The sequence below is a fragment of the Saccopteryx leptura genome, chromosome 6, assembly GCF_036850995.1.
Source record: "Saccopteryx leptura isolate mSacLep1 chromosome 6, mSacLep1_pri_phased_curated, whole genome shotgun sequence".
In the NCBI taxonomy this organism is placed as follows: Eukaryota; Metazoa; Chordata; class Mammalia; order Chiroptera; family Emballonuridae; genus Saccopteryx; species Saccopteryx leptura.
In genome coordinates, this window is record NC_089508.1 from 3893083 (window position 1) to 3911599 (window position 18517).

An 18517-nucleotide genomic window follows, 5' to 3' on the forward strand; every position below is an offset into this window, starting at 1 on the left:
CAGACGAGGGGGCCCCGATTCAGCCCAGATGCCTGACTCCAGGGCCCACCACGGTGCTATGCCTCCGGGTTGGTCACGTTCTGACAACAGTTAGCATCCACGGGACAATGAGCTCTGAGAAAACATCCTGACAAGTCAGATCAAGAGGGGCCTGAGGGGGTGCACTTCCGGACCGGCACTAGCACCCATGGCTGATTCTAAAGTGATAGCCACTGAGTCTGTGTGACAGAGGCAGCTCCAGCCAAACACCTTGGGCCACACTCCACTCCTTTCTCACACCCACCTCTATCTAGTGCATCGAGAAATCCTGGCCATACGACTTACATCACTACTCGGCCACCCCCTAACTCCTTCACTTCCAGCCCACCCCCATGGCTGCGCCAGGGGACCACGCAGCCTCCAAAGGTCCCCTTGGCCCAGCCTGCCCCCTTCAACTGTCCAAACCACAGCCAGAGGGGTCTTTGTCCACAAACAGTGACATCATCCCAACCCAGTCTCTCTCATGCTTTTGACGCACCCAGTGGGCAAGCTCAGTCCTCACATGGACTCCCAAAGCCTGACCTGACTGTGCCCGTGTCTCTGTGGTCTCACAAGACCTCTGCTCCAGTTCACGCCACACCAGCCAGCTGCCCCCAGTCGGCCCCGCGCACACCGGGTGCACCCACTGCTCCTCTGGCCCCGTCTCTTCTCCCAGAATGCCCGGGAGCCCAGAGCTCACCCCCTCAATCTCCACCAAAGCCGCCTGCCCGGTGATGCCTCGGCCGACCTCCACCTGCCAACACTGACGGCCTCTCCCAGGGCACACGCTCCTCAGCACGTCACCATGCATCCTGGCCATCTGTCAGGCTGTGCGCCCGAGCATGGCAGGGTCCTGTCTATGCTGCTTGCTCCCGTGCCCTCAGCACCTGGAGCAGGGCCCACACATGACAGTGTTTCAAGAACACTGGGGTGAGGATGAGCACAGACCCACGCCGGGCCCCTGCCTTCCTCACCTGCAGCCAGGGCGTCCAGGACCCGGACCAAGGGCCCTCCCAAAGGACAGCCTGAAAACTCCCCATCCACTACCTCATGCATGAGAGCTTCAGGGATCCTGACTGTACCCCACCTTCTGGGGCTGCAGGAAGGGATGAGTGTGCATAACATTCAACAGAGTTGCCTGGCCAGGTGGTGATGCAGTAAATAGAGCGTTGGACTGGGATGCACACGACCCAGGTTCGAGACCCTGAGGTCACCAGCTTGATTGAGCACAGGCTCATCTGGTTTGAGCAAAGCTCACCAGCTTGGACCCAAGGTCGCTGGCTCGAGCAAGGGGTTACTCAGTCTGCTGAAGGCCCGCGGTCAAGGCACATATGAGAAAGCAATCAGTGAACAACTACGGTGTCGCAACGAAAAACTGATGACTGACGCTTCTCATCTCTCTCCGTTCCTGTCTGTCTGTCCCTATCTATCCCTCTAATTCTCTGTCTCTGTAAAAACAAACATTCAACAGAGTGGGCAGTTATGTCAAGTCCTCTGACAACGTCCTCGTGGGCATGGGGACGGACAACATCTGGTACGCAGACTGACGGTCGCTCCCTTAGACCCTGGGGACCTGCTGCCGGCATAGACCGTGGCCCACACCGACACGGGGGGGGGGGGGGCTGCTCACATTGGGGGGGAGGCTGAGGCGCTCGCCGTTGGGCAGAGTGAGCAGCTTGTTGTCGTCCAGCACCGAGTTCAGGTTCTCCACCCACTCAGGGTCCACGTCGCCGTCGAAGACGATCCACTGGCGCTTCTGCAGCTCGCCTCGCACGTTGTCGATGATCCTGGCGGGAGGGGCACAGCAGGCCACTCGGGGCTGAGCTCAGAACGCTCCCACGTGATGGGCCCTCGGGGGTTCTGGGACCCTGGGGGATCTGGGCCACAGGACACTCACCCCGTGACGGACCCTCGGGGCTGAGACTTGGAACACTCAACCCGAGACAGACCCTCGAGGGTCCGCTCATGGGCTCAGGCGCTGGCTGCAGGATCACGGACCGCTGAGGGGACGGGGACCGAGCCCCACGCTCACTGGGATACAACACCGACCAGGGGCACTTACTTCCTCAGCACGTGCGTGAACAGCCCATCCGTCCACTCCCTGGTGTTGGGGTCCAGGGTGCCATACAGGTGGTCTTTGCTGATGGCCTTGGGGTCGATGATGTGGGCCACGCCCTCCACGCCCTCGAGCCTCTCCAGAGCCTTCAGCAGCACACGCCAGGCCGTGCTCTTCCCGCTGCCCGAGGGCCCCACCATCATCAGGCCGTGGTTGATCTGGGTGATCTGGTAGAGCTGGAGAACCTGCGGGCCGGACACCAGCACCATGACCATTCCAGAGAGAGGCGGCCAGTTCTTAGCCACGTCCCACGGTAACCAGAGAGAGATGTGTGGTGTAACTTAAGGGAATGCACAGAAATCTTTTAAAAAGAGACACTTCGCAGAGGCCACATCTACCACAGTTTTAACAACACCGTGGGGAGTTCTCTGCTAAACCAGGAAGAGGGGGAACTGTGGGACAGGAGATGTTCACCAGCTCCCCAAAAGGACACACAGGTTTCTGAGAAGGGGAGAGACCATGGGGAGTGCTGGTTTAATGCAGCAGAGCCACCTGAGGCTCAGCACACACAGCTTGTGTGAACGAAACACTTCCTTAAGTGAACCTCCCAGAGGAAGGACAAGGCCAACCTTGTAGTACGCACGTCACGTGCTGGTCAGATTTACGCTGTTAATCCACAGGACTGCACAGTCCTGGAACAGCTTCCATCGGCACAAACCTTCTCCACTGTCAGCACCCTCTAGCCGGCCTTATCAGAGAACAGCTATGGGTGTAAGTGAAACTCTCAGGTAAGTGTTGCTATCTCTAAGTGCAAGTTAAGAAAGTCCAAACCAGGCCCTGGCCAGTTGGCTCAGCGGTAGAGCGTCGGCCTGGCGTGCAGGAGTCCTGGGTTCGATTCCCGGCCAGGGCACACAGGAGAGGCGCCCATTTGCTTTTCCACCCCTCCCCCTCTCCTCCTTCTCTGTCTCTCTCTTCCTCTCCCACAGCTGAGGCTCCATGGGAGCAAAGATGGCCCGGGCGCTGAGGATGGCTCTGTGGCCTCTGCCTCAGGCGCTAGAATGGCTCTGGACGCAACAGAGCGACGCCCCAGAGGGGCAAAGCATCGCCCCCTGGTGGGCATGCCGGGTGGATCCCGGTCGGGCGCATGCAGGAGTCTGTCTGACTGCCTCCCTGTTTCCAGCTTCGGAAAAATGAAAAAAAAAACAAACAAATAAATAAATAAAAAGAAAGTCCAAACTGGCTTAGGGGCAAATCTGCATAAACCGGCAGAGGTGCCCCAGCCCTCGAGGACAGTTCTGTCACACGGGTCTCCGTGCCCGCGGAGTTCTGCAGTCATCCTCCTTGCAGCCGGCGAGGGCGTGGAAGCTCCCGACCACAGAACCATCTGGTTACCTTTTCCACCCACATTCCGCCGACTTCTTCCCCGTCTCCGTACGTCAGATACATCTCCTGACACACTTTCTTCAGCTCCTCTCGAAGTGCGGTCATCTCCCCGCGGTGGTACTGGACCCCGGGGAACACGTCTGACAGGAGGCTGAAGAGCAGCGGGATGTCTTCCGCCACCAGCTTAGGCACCATCGTCTCACAGACGCTCTGTATGAGAATCTGCGTGGGGAGAAGGGGCTGAGCTCCAGGGCAGGGGTCTGGCCGCACGTCCACTGCCGGATCTGCGGGGCGCAGCCCCGTCACACTCCCACCCTCTGGGCGGACACAGTCCCTGCAGGCCCACTGCCGGATCTGCGGGGCACAGCCCCGTCACACTCCCACCCTCTGGGCGGACACAGTCCCTGCAGGCCCACTGCCGGATCTGCAGGGACGCCTCTCCTGCAGGGCCCACCTGGCACACCCCTCACAGCCCCGTCCTCTGTGTGGACAGTCTTCTCTGCCCACCCCAGCTCCGGTGCATTGCACAGAGAGCGCCCACATGGTCATCAAACAGTGTCCAAGGTCTCAGTGGGTAGAAGAGCCCGTAGACACACCTCCTGCTCCGGCAGATTTTCGGCAATCTCTCCTTCGTCCACCACTTCTCCTCGCTCTTCCTTCTCCCTCTTGATCTTCTGGATCCTCTCCCTCTTCACGTTGCCTGCGCTCACCAGCACGCTCTTCAGAGCCCGGAGCCCAAAGTCGTAATGGCTCTGGGAGGACAGCTGCTCATCACACAGCCTAGAAAAGAAACCGGCCTCTAAACGACGTGAACTTAAGTAACAACCGCATCAAACGTCAAGAAATCAGAGAATACGAGGAAAGATGTGCTGTAATCAGAGGTGAACTTTAAGAGGCACATTAAAAAAATAAAACAGGCCCTGGTCGGTTGGCTCAGTGGTAGAGTGTCAGCCTGGCATGCAAAAGTCCCGGGTTCGATTCCTGGCCAGGGCACACAGGAGAAGCACCCATCTGCTTCTCCACCCCTCCCCCTCTCCTTCCTCTCTATCTCTCTCTTCCCCTCCTGCAGCCGAGGCTCCATTGGAGCAAAGATGGCCCGGGCGCTGGGGATGGCTCCTTGGCCTCTGCCCCAGGCGCTAGAGTGGCTCTGGTCGCAACAGAGCGACACCCCAGAAGGGCAGAGCATCACCCCCTGGTGGGCAGAGCGTCGCCCCTGGTGGGCGTGACGGGTGGATCCCGGTCGGGCGCATGCGGGAGTCTGTCTGACTGTCTCTCCCCATTTCCAGCTTCAGAAAAATACAAAAAAATTTTAAAAATTTAAAAAAATAAAATAAAACAGATAAATGGGCACATTTAGCGCGGGCTGGAAGGTGACGAGGAGTAACTGAGCCACTCACTTAAAGAAGGGGACGATCTTGTTGGCGAGGACTTCGGCCGTGCGGAAGCCCTGTGAGTAGAGCATGACCTGGGCGATCAGCTGCCGGTCGGGCTTGGTCATGGCCAGGCTCCGGAACAGCTTCTTCAGGTTGTCGGGCAGGTTGGACCTGCCTGCGTAGCCAGGGTTCATGGTGATGAAGATGGCCATGTCTGGGCTCACCTTGACTTGTTTGTTTAGCAGCTCACAAGTAATGGGGGCAGAGGCTGAAAATCAGATGAGGGTGTTAAGATTCATGATGTTGAAAGATATATATTTAAAAATCTCAAATGACAAAGCACCCACTTCCCCACCGGCCTCGTAGCCCACAGGCAGGACTGCAGACCGCCCTCCGGCCTCTCCGCAGGCGCTATCGTGGCGCTCCTTCCCCAGGCTCGAGGAAGAACGCGGCCCAACAGGCGGCTGGGACGGCTGGGACGGCTGGGAGGCTGGGCCCTGGGAGGCGAGGGGGGCCCGGGGAGGCCAGGGAACCCAGGGCGGCGAGGGGGGCACGGAGGGCCCACGCAGGCCCACCCTCACTGTGGGAGGGGCTCAGGGCCGCTCGATGGGCTGCTGACGGGGAGCCACCCCAGGTCTTCCCTGCCATCTGCCCCCGGACTCCCCACCCTGCCTGCAACAGCGAGTCCTGGGAGCTGATCAAATGCCCTCCCGCTTGTGATCACAGACGCGGCAGAGGGCAGAGGGCGCCTCCCCCACGTGCTGAGGGCCGTGTGCGGGAGGAGGGAAGCCTTACCCTTGTCGACGTTGGGGTGGGAGTGCTCCCGCAGGGCCTCCTGGATGCACTGCACCTGCTGGGACACGGCCGACAGCATCCGCTCCTCCAGGCGGTTGAACTCGTCGAAGCAGCCCCACGCTCCCACCTGGCACAGCCCCACAAAGATGCGTCCCATTGCCTGAAACGGGAAGAAAGGAAGGGGCTAACCCAGCTGCCTCACGCTGGCTTTACAGGGTTCAAATCCTGACTCTGGTGATGTCTGACCCTGAGCAGGGCAAGTCCCACCTGGGAACCCACGGCTGCTCATCTTTGGAGTGGGGACCTAGTGCCTCCCCCTCAGGCAGCCATGAGGATGAAATCGAATTCACAGGGGAGGTGAGGGCCCGTGCACCACAGCCAGTGCCTCATAACCAACAGTGACCCCCGGTGTACGGGAGGAACCATCACACCTTTTCCACCTGTGCCCCCGTCCTGATGACAGAGCTGTTATCTTTATTCTGTCCCTTTCTGTTGTAAAAAACCTTTTCTGTAACATTTGTTTATTACCAGCTACAGGTACTAACCATTTCTTTAAGAAACTACCCTTTAAGACAATGGTTCTCAACCTGTGGGTCGTGACCCCGGCGGGGGTCGAACGACCAAAACACAGGGGTTGCTTAAAGCCATCGGAAATACATATTTTATTTAAAAATGTATTGCATAATAAATATGTATTTTCTGATGGCCTTATTTTCCGATGGCTTTAGGCGATCCCTGTGTTTTGGTCGTTCGACCCCAGCCAGGGTCGCGACCCACAGGTTGAGAACTGCTGCTTTAAGAAGTTACACTAAAGAGAAAGCTCTGGCCCTGGCTGGATAGCTCAGTTGCTTAGAGCATCGTCCTGAAGCACAGAGGTTGCCGGTTCTAGCCCCAGTCAGGGCTCATACAGGAAAGAGCCATGTTCCTGTGCCTCTGCCTCTTTCTCTCTCCCCCTTCCTCTCTCTAAAATCAATAAAATAAACATTTGAAAAAAACAGGAAGGACTCAAAACAGGAAGCTCATCAAAGTGCATGTGCTGGGTTCCACGACACCCGTCTCTAGAGGCCTCCGAGGCCCCTCAGAGCGGTGGCCGACGGCTCCGAGAGGCACGAGCACGGCAGTCCCCACCTGGCTCTTGGGCCCGCGGAGTTTGGGTGAATCTGCAAAGTGCCTCACCTGGAAATCAAAGGTCTCGTCACAGTTGAAAACCAGCACGAAGCGCCCCAGCTGATGGCCGAGGGCTTTGACGGACTCAGTCTTCCCGGTGCCGGCGGGCCCTGTCACGTGAGAGAAAGCACACAGCACCTGAGCGATCCTCAGTGGGAAACCTGGCTTCAGCTTCAAGATAATTGTAAAGCAATTCATTTTAAACAGTGTGTGTCATAAATGCAAACAAATTTAAAGTTTTTAGAACAGTAGCTATATAATTAAGAAATGCATTTAAATCATTCAATTAATCTTTAAAAACACTTGCTGTGGAACACCATCCACCCAGGTTTGTGGAATAACTTACCAAACGGGGACCCGCCCAGCCTGGCCTCCAGGGCTTGAGTCATTGTCAAGTAGCAGCGGTCAGTGAGGGGCGTCTGGACCAGCTTGTCCTGGACACCCAGGTACTCAAAGCCATAGTTAAACTTGGCGTTTGCCATTTGGATTGACAACTGCTGTAACACGTCTGTCTGCTTCGGGTCAAAGTAGAACCGCATCTGGCTGAGCCACTCGAAAGACTTGCTGTTGTCGATCTTGCTTTTGATCAGGGATCTGGTGACATCTCTCTGGTGAACCAGCTCTGTGATCTGCAGAGAGACCGCTGTGAGAGCTTGTCCGCCCCAAGCAGAGCAGAGCAGAGCAGAGCAGAGCCTTCTGTGCGGTGCGGATAACCGCTGGGAGAGCGAACGAGAGCTGGGCCTGTCCTTACCACACCCAGGACGCAAGGCACCCTCGGAAAGGCTTATCCGTGCAGGGCAATGGCACAGAACCGAGCAGCAGTGAACACGGAGACACCGCGCTTGGTCAAAACTCCGCAATCAGCATAAACCCCAACGGGAGAACAACTGTCTCTGTCCCCAGTCTCTGCTGCACCCTGGGGCAGAGCCCAGCCACTGGGGACCCAGCTCAGAGCTGTGTGAGCTCCAGGCCTGCTGCCTCTGCGCCTCCTTGAGAGGAGGTGACGAGTGGAAGACCCTGCTCAGGGCAGCACCCCCTCTACGGGACGGTGCGTGCATATGACCCGGCTTCTCCTCAGCGGGACACAGAGCCCCGCACCCACCCCAGGGCCATCGTGTGCCACCCAGAGTCCTCCCTCGTGCACTCAGAACACTTCGTAAGTGTGCTTCCACTGCCTGGGTGGAAGGCTTAGAGCCCGACGTGGGGGTGGGGGCTAACCAAGTGCTCCAGCTTCCGCCGGCGGAGAGGGGGCTGCTCCATGAGGACGGAGTCGGCCAGCACGTGCAGGGTGACCTCCACGTTGCTCAGCACCGAGTGCAGGGCCGCCGCGTCCCCGCTGCCGCCCATGCTGCTCAGCGCCGTCTCCACGTTCTCAGACCAGGCTATCTGGGCCGACAGCACCACAAGCTGGGCCTGAAACACATGAGACGCGGGTCCAAGAGGGTCACTTCAGAGCCTCGCCTCCCCTCGGCCCCACCTGGCCTGCCCGCTTCTCCCCGGTACCTGGTATTTATCGATCCAGGTGATGTAGGTGTTGGGGTCAATGGAAGTTGCTTTACCAAAAATCTCTACTTCTGTCACAGACTCAGCCAGAAGTTTGGCCAGTGTGACTCTCATCTCCTTTTCCACCAGTGTGAGCCACTCGTTGATTTTGGGGTGCTCAGTAATGGACACGGGGCTTTTAAATATAACCTGAAGGAAGACGTAAGAATTAGGCCGTGCCAACAGGAGAGAAGCTTCCTGAGCCTCAAGCACAGGCGCACTGTACCTCCTCTCCCTCGCGGGACGAGATGCCCAGCACGACGGAGCTGTCCTCATTCAGAATGATGCTCGACACGCCCGCGAACATTTTCTTGAAGTGTTTCTGTAATTTAGCTACATTCTTGCTGTTTCCAATGATTTCAAGCAAATCTTCATCACCCACAAAGTAGAACCTAGAATTAAAACAGCATTCAAATTCCTAAAACGCTCCGTGTAGACAAACGAGGGGAATCCGGCACCACTGCACAGGGAGGGAGGGAAGGCGCCCGGCAGCACGCGCCCGGAGAACGCACGCCCCCGCCGACAGGACGCTGGGGAGGACCTCCAGACCTCTCACCGCACTCGCCTTACTCCATGGATCGTTCTTTATAAACCTGTCTAATGCACAGGAAGCAAGCTACTCAGAAAGGCAGAGGTGCCACTCAGGAAACAACCAGAACTGGATTGTTAGGAGGTGCGATCTGCCTTGGAGGGTGGACGAGAGGCTAAAGGAAGCTCAGTAAACCAACCCCAGGTAGAAAGTCCAGAATTATTGTCACCAGGAACCAGTGCGTGAAAGGACTTTACCAAAACCCTAGCTGCCAAAAGTGAGTGCCGTGCAGGCCCAGGAGGGGGGCCGGGAGAAAACAGTGCCGCCCACTGCCGCCTCCACATGCTGTCCGCCGCCCGCCGCTGCCTCCACATGCTGCCCGCTGCCGCCTCCACACGACAGGCCTCACCTGGGGAAGGAGGAGCGCTCGCGCTCCAGGTACTCCCCCAGCGCCTTCTGGATCTTCCCCAGCAGGTCCGCCAGTCTCTCCAGGGACCTCTGCACCCCCTGGATGTTCAGAACGTCCATCACAAGGGGAGACTTGGATACTTTCTTCATTAGCGCCAAAAACTCCGTGCTGATGCTACAGATCAGGCAGAAAGTGAGGTCAGCCTGGGGTGGGGAGCGGCCCGGCCCCCAGCCCCATCTGTCCGGTCTTGCCCGAGGCCTCACCTCTGGAAACGCTGGGTTTCCACGGGTAGCAGGTGCTTGATGTCGGCGCTGCCCGTAAAGATGCCTTCCAGGTAGACCCAGCGCCTCTGCACATCAATCCACACGTCAAAGAGGGCCATGATGCGATTCAGCTTGTCTTCCCAGCTCAGGGCATCCTCCTCGAAAACCTGGCGGCAGACGCAAGGGAGGGCTCAGCCCCTCAGCTTTCACTCCGAGCACAGGAAGGGCAGAACTCACTAAAAATGCGGCTAAGGTCTGGCCAGGCATGGGGCTGCAGTCTGAACAGCAGGCATCTGGGACCTGTCCTCAGAAGGCATTAGTGACCGGGCAGGGGAAGCTCTGGCCAGGGAAGGAGTTTCTCTGACAACGATACCTTGTAGTAGGGAGACAGCTTCATGGCGGAGACGCTGTTGATGTGCTCTTTGACCTTGTTGAAGAGGTCGTCCCAGCCACGGATCAGGCGACACTTGTTCTGATAGTTGACCAAGTCTAATTCGTAAGTATTCCACACTTCTCTTATCTGGATTAAAACCAGGGAAGCACGTTATCACTGTGGGCATTCACCTGCTACATAAGCAACCAAGTGTTCCAGGGACAAAAAGGACCATGGAGGAGGCTACCTTTCTACAGAGCTCAAATCTGTGTGACGGCCTGACTCATGACCCGAAGTGTCCTATCATTTACCTGCTTCAAAAACTCCTCCAGGGCCATCTCCCCCTGGGCCACCAGCAGCACGTCCTTGACGACGGCTTCGTTCTTCTGCAGGTCGACATCCCAGATTTGGCCGAGGGTCAGCTCCGACACCACCCAGTTCACGTGCAGCCGCTTCATCAGCTGCTTCCAGTGGCGGTCCTTCAGGGCCTCGGACTTCAGCTCAATCACCAGCATGTTGATCTGCGGAGAGAGCCGGCAGAGTCACCCAGGGCAGCTCCCGGGGGCCCGCATGGCCACCGCAGCCCGGCACCTACCTTCAGGTAGCCCTTCAACAGCCTCTGGACAAACTCGTAGGACGCGTACTGACGCAGGCGCGCCGGGAAGTTCTTCAGCTGGTTCAGGAGGCCGTCGAGGTTTTGTCGGAGCTGCCAAGAGAGACACCACCAAGTTTGCAACGTTCCATTAAGTGTTTTTAAAAAATGGGTTTAGAAGGAGTTTTATGTTAGGCTGAAGGGTAAGGAAAATGACACGAGGAGTGACCCGTGATGTCATGAGAACTCCCGACAGCTCCTGGTGCACAAGTCTCTAGTCCAGTGTGCCATGCACTGTCCGAGGGGACACAGCACCTGCCCTGTGGAGGCCTACCTTCCGGGGCTGCACAGACACCCACGGCTGCTCCTTCATCTGATCGATCTGCTCCCACACCTTGGAGAGCTCGGACCAGACGCCTTTGAGGTCCTGCAACTCCTCTAAGGCCACCTGCGAGTGAGAACGGTGCCGCCGTGAGACTAGAAATGGACACCGCGTCAGGACGTGGCCAGTCACGGGCCGAGTCGGCACGAGGAGCCGCGTTCCTGCCCCCACCTCGGAGGGCCCCTACCTGGACGCGCTCCTCGCTGCCGCTCAGGAGCCCCGTGTCCGTCAGTTCCAGGGCCTCTTTGGCCTTGGCACACTTCTCCCGGTCGTCCTTCAGCCTGCCGAACTTGCCCTCGTAAATGGTGAGCGCCTGCAGCGCCTCCTCCGGCCGGAGGTTGCCCTGAAAGCAGACAGCGCAGAGTTGCAGCGCGGGTCCGAGACAGGCAGACCTTGGGGCCGGGGAGCCTGTCGAGCTCCAGAAACCTGTGCTCACACCACACTCACGTTGCGAGTGCAACGTCCACGCCACACCTGACGTGTGAAGATATAAACGAGGAAGGTGGGGGCCTGGGAGAGGAAGGGCTGACACGCCCGATCTGAGATCTGAGGGGACAGGCCCCTGGGACAGCCAGCCACACCCTCCCCAACACAGCTGTCACACGGTTCTCCGGGGAGGCCTGAGAACCAGGCACCGACCCACGGGTGGCCTCTGCGCCAGTATTCGCGCCGTGACATGCCTCCCTCCATGGCGAAGACTCAGAGTGGCGACGGGAAACACCAGTGACGGTCCCAACACAACACGTCACCAACAGGGGAGGTGGTGAGAGCCAGTCAGGTTCTGGTGAAGAGAACCTTGCCTACTGATCAATACTCATCCCTCACTTAATTTGCTTCTGAGACGATATTAAGACAAGGGCTCCTTGAACCCAAATCAAATACAGACAAGGAACCTCTGGGACTAGCAGACGGTGGGCAGCGACACTGGCCACCAGGCCTGGTGTGGAAAACTGGCCTCCTCCAACGACAAGACCAGGTTAACTCGGGGTACTCAATACCTTTCTTATCCAGGTTTATACGTGTTATGTTCCTAAATGAGTAACAGGACTGGCTCTGCCGCCACCCACTCACCTGGCCTGGGATCGTGTCCCCAGCCGACCCGGCTGCAGGCTGCCCGCATGACGTGCCCACCGCCCAGGTCCAGGCTCCACACACACAGCACCTTCCTGCACGGCCTTCCCCGACACAGCGCTGGACCATGGGCACCCCTTCGCCAGGCCCTCGCCCTGCCCACGGCACATGTCACCATGACTGAAAACCCATGCTTCCCTGCCCTCTGTCCTTATCCGTCTCTCACGGGAGAGAACTCCTGTCCTTTTTGTTCACTACTGTACCCCCATGCCCGATGTGACTCCTAGGACCAAGTCAGAGCTCGACCAATACTGGACAAGCCAAGAAGACCGGGTTTGGAAGGTTCTGGGGAGAGAAGGCCAACAACTGTGATGTCAATGACAGAGAAGGGGCCTTCCACGGCACAGAGCCAGCAGCAGCGTGAGACTCTGCCTGCGCCCATGAGGAATTAAATTCCTATTTTTGAGTGCATTAAGTAAGAGGATAACTTCAGAGCAGAAACACTTTGATCTTTAAAACCAGCTCCTGACTGAGGGGCTTGTCATGGAAGGGTCTGGGTTGAGAGGCTGAACCTGCTATTAACATTTTCAACTACACTATCTCTAAGTACTGCTTTTTAATTGCAAAAGAGAAAGTCTTCAGTACTAGAAAGCTAAACCACGGCAATGCCTTTTAGTTCGAAAGAAAGACACCAGACCGTGTGGTTGGTTTAGGGACCCGCGGGACCGGCGGGGCCAGACTCACTGTGACAGGCTTGGTCTTCTCCCAGTCGGTCAGCAGGTCGGTGGTGCGGCTTTCCACGGCCCGGTCCTCCTGGACGATCTTCATCTGCAGGTTCGCCACCTGCTGCTGAATGGCCGAGTCCTTCCGCCGCATGATGTCGTTGAAGGCGCCCCACTCGCCCTCGATATTGTCGATGTACAGCCAGGACGGCGGGAACTGGAACCTCTGCTTTTCAAGCAGGCGCTGACCGTTGCGGTAGAGCTTTGAGAGTTATTAAGGAAACAATTCAGTTTACCTTTTAACAGTAAGGAAACCACCATCAGAGCCTGTGACGGGAACCACAGTGGCTACAGGACAGACAGCAACATGTGTGCCTTCTCCAGAGGCCCACGGAGTGCTGTGGTCACCAGAGAGAACCGTCCTGGCACGCCTGCTCTGCACCCGGCTGCACCCAGAGGGCGATGAGGGTCACTGTGCCCTGGAGCTGTCCTTCACCTTCCCTCCCAAATCACAGAAAGGAAATTCAAGGTTGACGATTTGATGATCAACAACTAAAAGACCTTACAAGACAAAAAGCACAGGTTCTCAAACCTCATATGCAGAGGAATCACCTGCACAGCGTTTCAGACTGCAGATGCCTGGGTGGCTGTGCCCGCACGTTAACAAGCACATGGGGGTACAGCACAGGTGTTCTGGGATGCAGCGCCCGACCAATGCGCCTGCGGGGCTGGTGGCGAGTCAGAGCACCGTGAGAACCTGAACTCTTCCTAGAGCTCACCTCAACTTGCTTCTCAAACTGCTTGATCTTCCGTTTCAGAGACTGCACGTAGGTGATGAAGGTCACTGCGTCGGAGGTGCTGGCCGTGTCCACGGAGTGCTGCTCCAGCTCTTGGCGAGACTGTTGAGAGAACAGAGAATGTAACTCGGGCCCAGGTCAGCCGGCAGACTCCTACACTGGCGGGTGCGGGGTGCGGGTCCTTACCTTGGAGATCTGGGAGTGGAATTCTGTCATGTTGGAGCCGAGCATCTGCCCAAACTTGCTGAGAACCTCCTTATGCCAAGAGTCATACTTCAGGTTCACCTTGGACTGCACCTGCAGGTGAGTGAGCACAAGACAGAGCGCCCATTCTTTCAGCGGATGTCCGCACTCCCACTTCCTTTCAGTCAGAGAGAGAGAGAGAGGCTACCTTCGAACGCCCGGCACCTTCCACCTAGACAGCAGGGCTCTCACCTTGCCGTAATCTATGACTACCGGTCCAAACTCCTTCTTGGTTTCTGCGTTGTCGAACGTCCCTCTGGCCTTCCTTATCTGGACCAGGAGAGCCTGCCACTTGTTGAGATCTTCCCCGAGTCTGTTGTAGATGTTCTCGGCCTGCATGTCCCACAAGCACTGATACTGAAGCCAAACCTGCAGACAAAGACCACAGTCGGGTGCCAGTCGGTTTTCACACTGCACCTCCACATTCACCACACTGCACCTCCACATTCCCCACAGCGCACACTGCTACGCGTGAAAGGAGGAATCTGGAGCTTCTCACCTTGACGTACTGCTCGACTTCAGTTACAATGCCCATGACTGCGGAGTAGGACTCTTCCAGGGCCACGGGGCCGTCGGGCATCCGTGTTAAAGCGTTCCGATAGAATTTCTCTTCTTCAGTCAGCTCGTAATGTACGCCCACCTAGCCAAGCAAAGCCGGAGATGACCGCGAACAAAAGTGTCTGCAGGACTGTTCATCTCAGCGCCACTTCTCAGAGTGAACGGGAGAACAGCCCACAACGAAAACAGCGTTTAGGGAGAACATCCGCTTACTTAGTCACAGGAGGCCAGAAGCCTAGTTACATTTAATTCGTCAAGCCAATGAAAGGAAGAGATTAACCACAAGCTAGAAGACATGGCATCACCACTGGCACAACATGGCCGAGAGCATGCCAGCCGTAGGAGTGGACAGCCGGCCCCAGAGTGGGCCCCAGGGGCGGCATCTCTCCTCTGAGAGGGGCCCTGAGGGCAGCGTCCAAGGTGACGTGACCACAACCAAAGCTTTACACCAGCCTGGCTCATGGAGCTGACGACACTATTGTGGGTACAATCAACAGATAACAGCCTCTGAGAGACAACTGGGGAAATGGGAAATGGGAAATGTACAGGGTGCTGGATGCTGAGAAGTACTGTAAGGAAACGTAGGAAAGCGGAGGGCAGCAGTGTGGGGCAGGGGAGGTCCGGGAAGGCCTCAGTGAGGAGGGGACACTGTGGCAAAGACCAGCAGGGAGGTAGAGAGCCATGTGAACTTTGCCACCAGGGATTGCGAGCAGAGATCAGCAAGTGCCAAGAGTCTGCCCGGCATGTGAGGACGAGCAAGAGTCCAGTGTGGCCAGAGCGGAGCCGGCAAGGGGGAGGCAAACGCCACTACCACGTGGTGCCCAGCAAGCTGCAGCTGACACGAGCTTTTGTGCTCAGAGGGACAGGAGGCCACTAACAGGCCCTGGGAGGAGCAGTGTCAGGATCAGCATGCAGCCCGACTCTGGCCGTCGTGCAGAAAACAGGTGTTAGGGGCAAGGCAGACAGAGACCAGTCAGGAGGGAAACGCAGTCTTCTGAGCAAGAGAACGGGGCCTCGCGGGAGCTGGGGCAGGAATGAACGCACGGTTTTGGGCCTGAGCGAGTTGAAGGATGGGACTAAGAAGACTGGGGAGGAGCAAACTTGAGGGAGGGGACGGGAGACGCCCAGTCCACACGACCATCAGAGGGCCCGGCGGAGCGGCCACGGGGGCAGCAGGACAGAAGGCCTGGAGCTGGCAGCACACAGCTGGCATCTGAGGCCGACGCCCGGAGGGAGCAGAGTTGTGGGGAGGACCTCTCCCTGGACAGCGAGAGGCTGGATGAGGGGAAGCAAAGAACCAGGAGAGGGGACCTGCCAGCAAGGAGGGAGGGAACCGAGAGAGCCAAGAAAAAGTGCATCCCGAAGGGAGTGTGCCCTCCGGTCCTGCAGCTCTCACTTCTCCTGGGCTGGGAAGCCAACCTGCGGGGTGGAGTCCGGTGCCCCCGGGCAAACAGCGCTGGCAGAGCAGTAGGCACCGCCAAGGGGCAGGGAGACCAGATGGCTGGAGGGTGAGGGGTCACTCCCAGGAGGGACCACAGGAGGGACAAAGTGGGAAGTGACCAGGAGAACAAAGCACACAGACAGCCCGAGGGGCGGCCTGGTCAGGTGGCTCACCTGGTACCTCTGACTCTGGATCCTGGGGAGAGACAGCACAATCATCTTCCAGGCAAACATCTCCTGGTACAGCTTGTACCTGCACTCTTCAATGGGCGGATTCAGGTAGATGACCTGATTGGTTATTCTGAGCTCATGAACGACATTCTGCGAAGGGAAGAGGTCATGCCTCGCTCAGCAATCTAGTTCAACAACATGGTGACGATGCGTCACCCTCTCCCTCAGCTACAGCACTTCAGTGAACCACGCGCGGCTCTCTGACCAGGTGTGACTGTCCACACGCCGTGTCTGGGGCCTGCGCCCCGAAGGCTGATATGTCCAAGGGTAGGACCTTCGCACGCGGTGCTCAGTGAAGTTCCATCTGATGTGGGGTACGTGATGACCTCTTGACAGAGTGACCATGGTCCCTGAGAGGCCAGTGACACTGAAGTGGGGACACAGGCCGGCCTTAGCTGTCAGGCTCGGTGACACGGATGCAGGCCCACCGTCGGTACGTCCCCGTCACCACCAGTGCCGGACCTCATCAGGAACACCCCCAGCCCCCCATCTCCACCGGATGGCTCTAGCACTCGGACACATTCATCTGCTTTCCTGAATCTCAGTATGTTAAAATGTATGCTCTGGGGATAAATATCTATAATATCCAAAATGAAAACACTTTTTAAGCATTGAAAGAAAGAAAACAGAGCAGGTGAAGCCAGTTCTAGGTGTCTCTACTCGCAGACGGCATGCTCTGGCAAACTCACTTTGATCTTGGGTTCCCCGCCAGGCTTGTGACTGACTTGCGGCGCATCCGTGTCCATGTCGACCTCCGCCTTGTCCTCAGCCTGTCCCAGCAGCACCTGGGTCCACGCTCTCAGGCCAGCTTGCAGGCGGACACCCAGGATTCTTTCAATCTACAGAGGGAGGAAGGAGCGTTGAAGAACAGCGATTCTTCCACAATTCGGCTCCCAGAGCACAGTAAGCAGAAGGCAGAGGTGTCAGGCCAAAGATCAAGCGTCACTAACTGCCACCCCCTTGCTGCACTGAGCCTCACTTCCACACGTCCTCCAGCTCAGGTGACGCCTCATGGGGCTGACCGTGCCCTCCTCCCGAGGGCCGGCCCACTGGTCCTCCAAGCTTATCGGGGACAAGGAGACGAACACAAACGCAGGGCTCGGTATTTAATATGATAGAAAACTCACAAGTGTTTTCCTGCCTGGCTGCCTTGCTGACAAAAGTGGAGAACTATAATGTGAAGGTCAACCATTTCCTTTTCCTTTTTACTGAGGCATTAGTGACATGTAACGTTGTATTCATTTCCGGCACAATACAATGATTTGATATTTGTATGTATTGCGAAATGGTCACCATTATCAGTCCGTCACCCTACATAGCGGCCATTCTGTCACAAGTAAATGATCAAAGTCTCCTCTCTGATCCAGAGTGAGACAGTTGTCCTACAACAGGATGTCTGTCTGTGGGAAGAGCCAGCCTCCCTGGGTAATGCCCTGAGGGCAGCTGTGTGAAAACAGGACCTGCTGTGGGCCCAGACAAGTGAGGCTGCTAGCTGTTAGTGCCCACTGTGTGGACACGCTGCAACTGGTCTATCCACTTGGTCTAAAAGGGAAGGAAAGAAAAAAGCTATGAGCCACAAACAGCTTTGGAAATATCCTCCTTCCTGAGATTGTCAGGGATGTCCACCAACAAGAAGGCCAGTGGGCCTGACCCATGGTGCTGCAGTGGGTAAAGTGTCAACCTGGAATGCTGCGGTCGCCGGTTGGAAACCTCGGGCTTGCCCAGTCAGTGCACATACGATAAGCAACTATGAGTTGATGCTTCCTGCTCTCCCGTCACCCCCCGCCTTTCTCTCTCTCCTCTCCAAAATCAATAAATGAAAATCAAAAAACAAAAACAAAACAGAAAGCCAAGGGTGGTGACAAGTACGCTACACACATCCTCTCTCTGCTGCCCCAACCCCACTTCCCACACCTCGACTCGGTGTTTGTTGTTGGGCATCTCTCTGTAACGTGTGTGGTGGAGAAGGGCAGGTTACCAGAGAAGAATGCCTGGGGGGGGCTGGAGGACACCCTACGTTAGGAGGGCAGGAAGGACAAGCAGGTTGTCACACACCCGGGAACAGAGAGTTCTCCCTTCCCTCACACGCCCTGCCTCCCCCATGGAACAGCGGCCAGTACCGTGAGCACCACACAGCTCTGTCCTTATGAAAAGCTTCCCAGTAACAACCTGGTGGGCATATGGAGCAGGACCACCCTACGCTGACGCAGAGAACGGGCCTCGGCCTCCTGCGGCCCCCTCCTCCCACGGCCCCCTCTCACCTCCATGTCAAGCTTGTTGACCCAGATGGGCAGGTTGGAATACGAGTGTAGGTTCAAGTCGTCCACGGCTTTCTGGACTCTGTTCAGGATCTCTGAGAAAGTCTTATGGTCGTACATACAGGTTTCCAGGGAACGGACTTCCAGGTCTATTTTTTCTTCAATAATCAGCAGGTCATCCACCTAAAGGAAAGGGTATTCAGTTGTAAAACACCTGTTAATTTTACTTATTCTCAATTAACAAATGCTTGAGACAGAGGTCTTCCATAAACAGCTGATCCTACTGGAGTGAGAGGGAGGGAATGTATGGAGACT

General features: G+C 57.0%; 1 protein-coding gene across 1 annotated transcript in view; it reads right to left on the minus strand.

Moving 5' to 3' along the window:
* DYNC1H1 (dynein cytoplasmic 1 heavy chain 1) overlaps positions 1-18517 on the minus strand; it is a 67660-nt gene that overhangs the window by 26877 nt on the left and 22266 nt on the right. The window contains exons 9-34 of the mRNA XM_066341913.1: positions 18206-18385; positions 16634-16783; positions 15888-16034; positions 14215-14355; positions 13908-14084; positions 13659-13769; positions 13455-13574; positions 12698-12937; positions 11070-11225; positions 10835-10948; positions 10504-10614; positions 10220-10429; positions 9909-10055; positions 9536-9702; positions 9273-9446; positions 8561-8726; positions 8296-8484; positions 8011-8205; positions 7139-7421; positions 6802-6902; positions 5626-5785; positions 4855-5098; positions 4054-4237; positions 3467-3679; positions 2081-2319; positions 1649-1805 (exon numbers count right to left, since the gene is read on the minus strand). Coding sequence (XP_066198010.1) covers positions 1649-1805; positions 2081-2319; positions 3467-3679; positions 4054-4237; positions 4855-5098; positions 5626-5785; positions 6802-6902; positions 7139-7421; positions 8011-8205; positions 8296-8484; positions 8561-8726; positions 9273-9446; positions 9536-9702; positions 9909-10055; positions 10220-10429; positions 10504-10614; positions 10835-10948; positions 11070-11225; positions 12698-12937; positions 13455-13574; positions 13659-13769; positions 13908-14084; positions 14215-14355; positions 15888-16034; positions 16634-16783; positions 18206-18385 — 4476 coding nt within the window. The remainder of the gene's footprint in view (positions 1-1648; positions 1806-2080; positions 2320-3466; positions 3680-4053; positions 4238-4854; positions 5099-5625; positions 5786-6801; positions 6903-7138; positions 7422-8010; positions 8206-8295; positions 8485-8560; positions 8727-9272; positions 9447-9535; positions 9703-9908; positions 10056-10219; positions 10430-10503; positions 10615-10834; positions 10949-11069; positions 11226-12697; positions 12938-13454; positions 13575-13658; positions 13770-13907; positions 14085-14214; positions 14356-15887; positions 16035-16633; positions 16784-18205; positions 18386-18517) is intronic.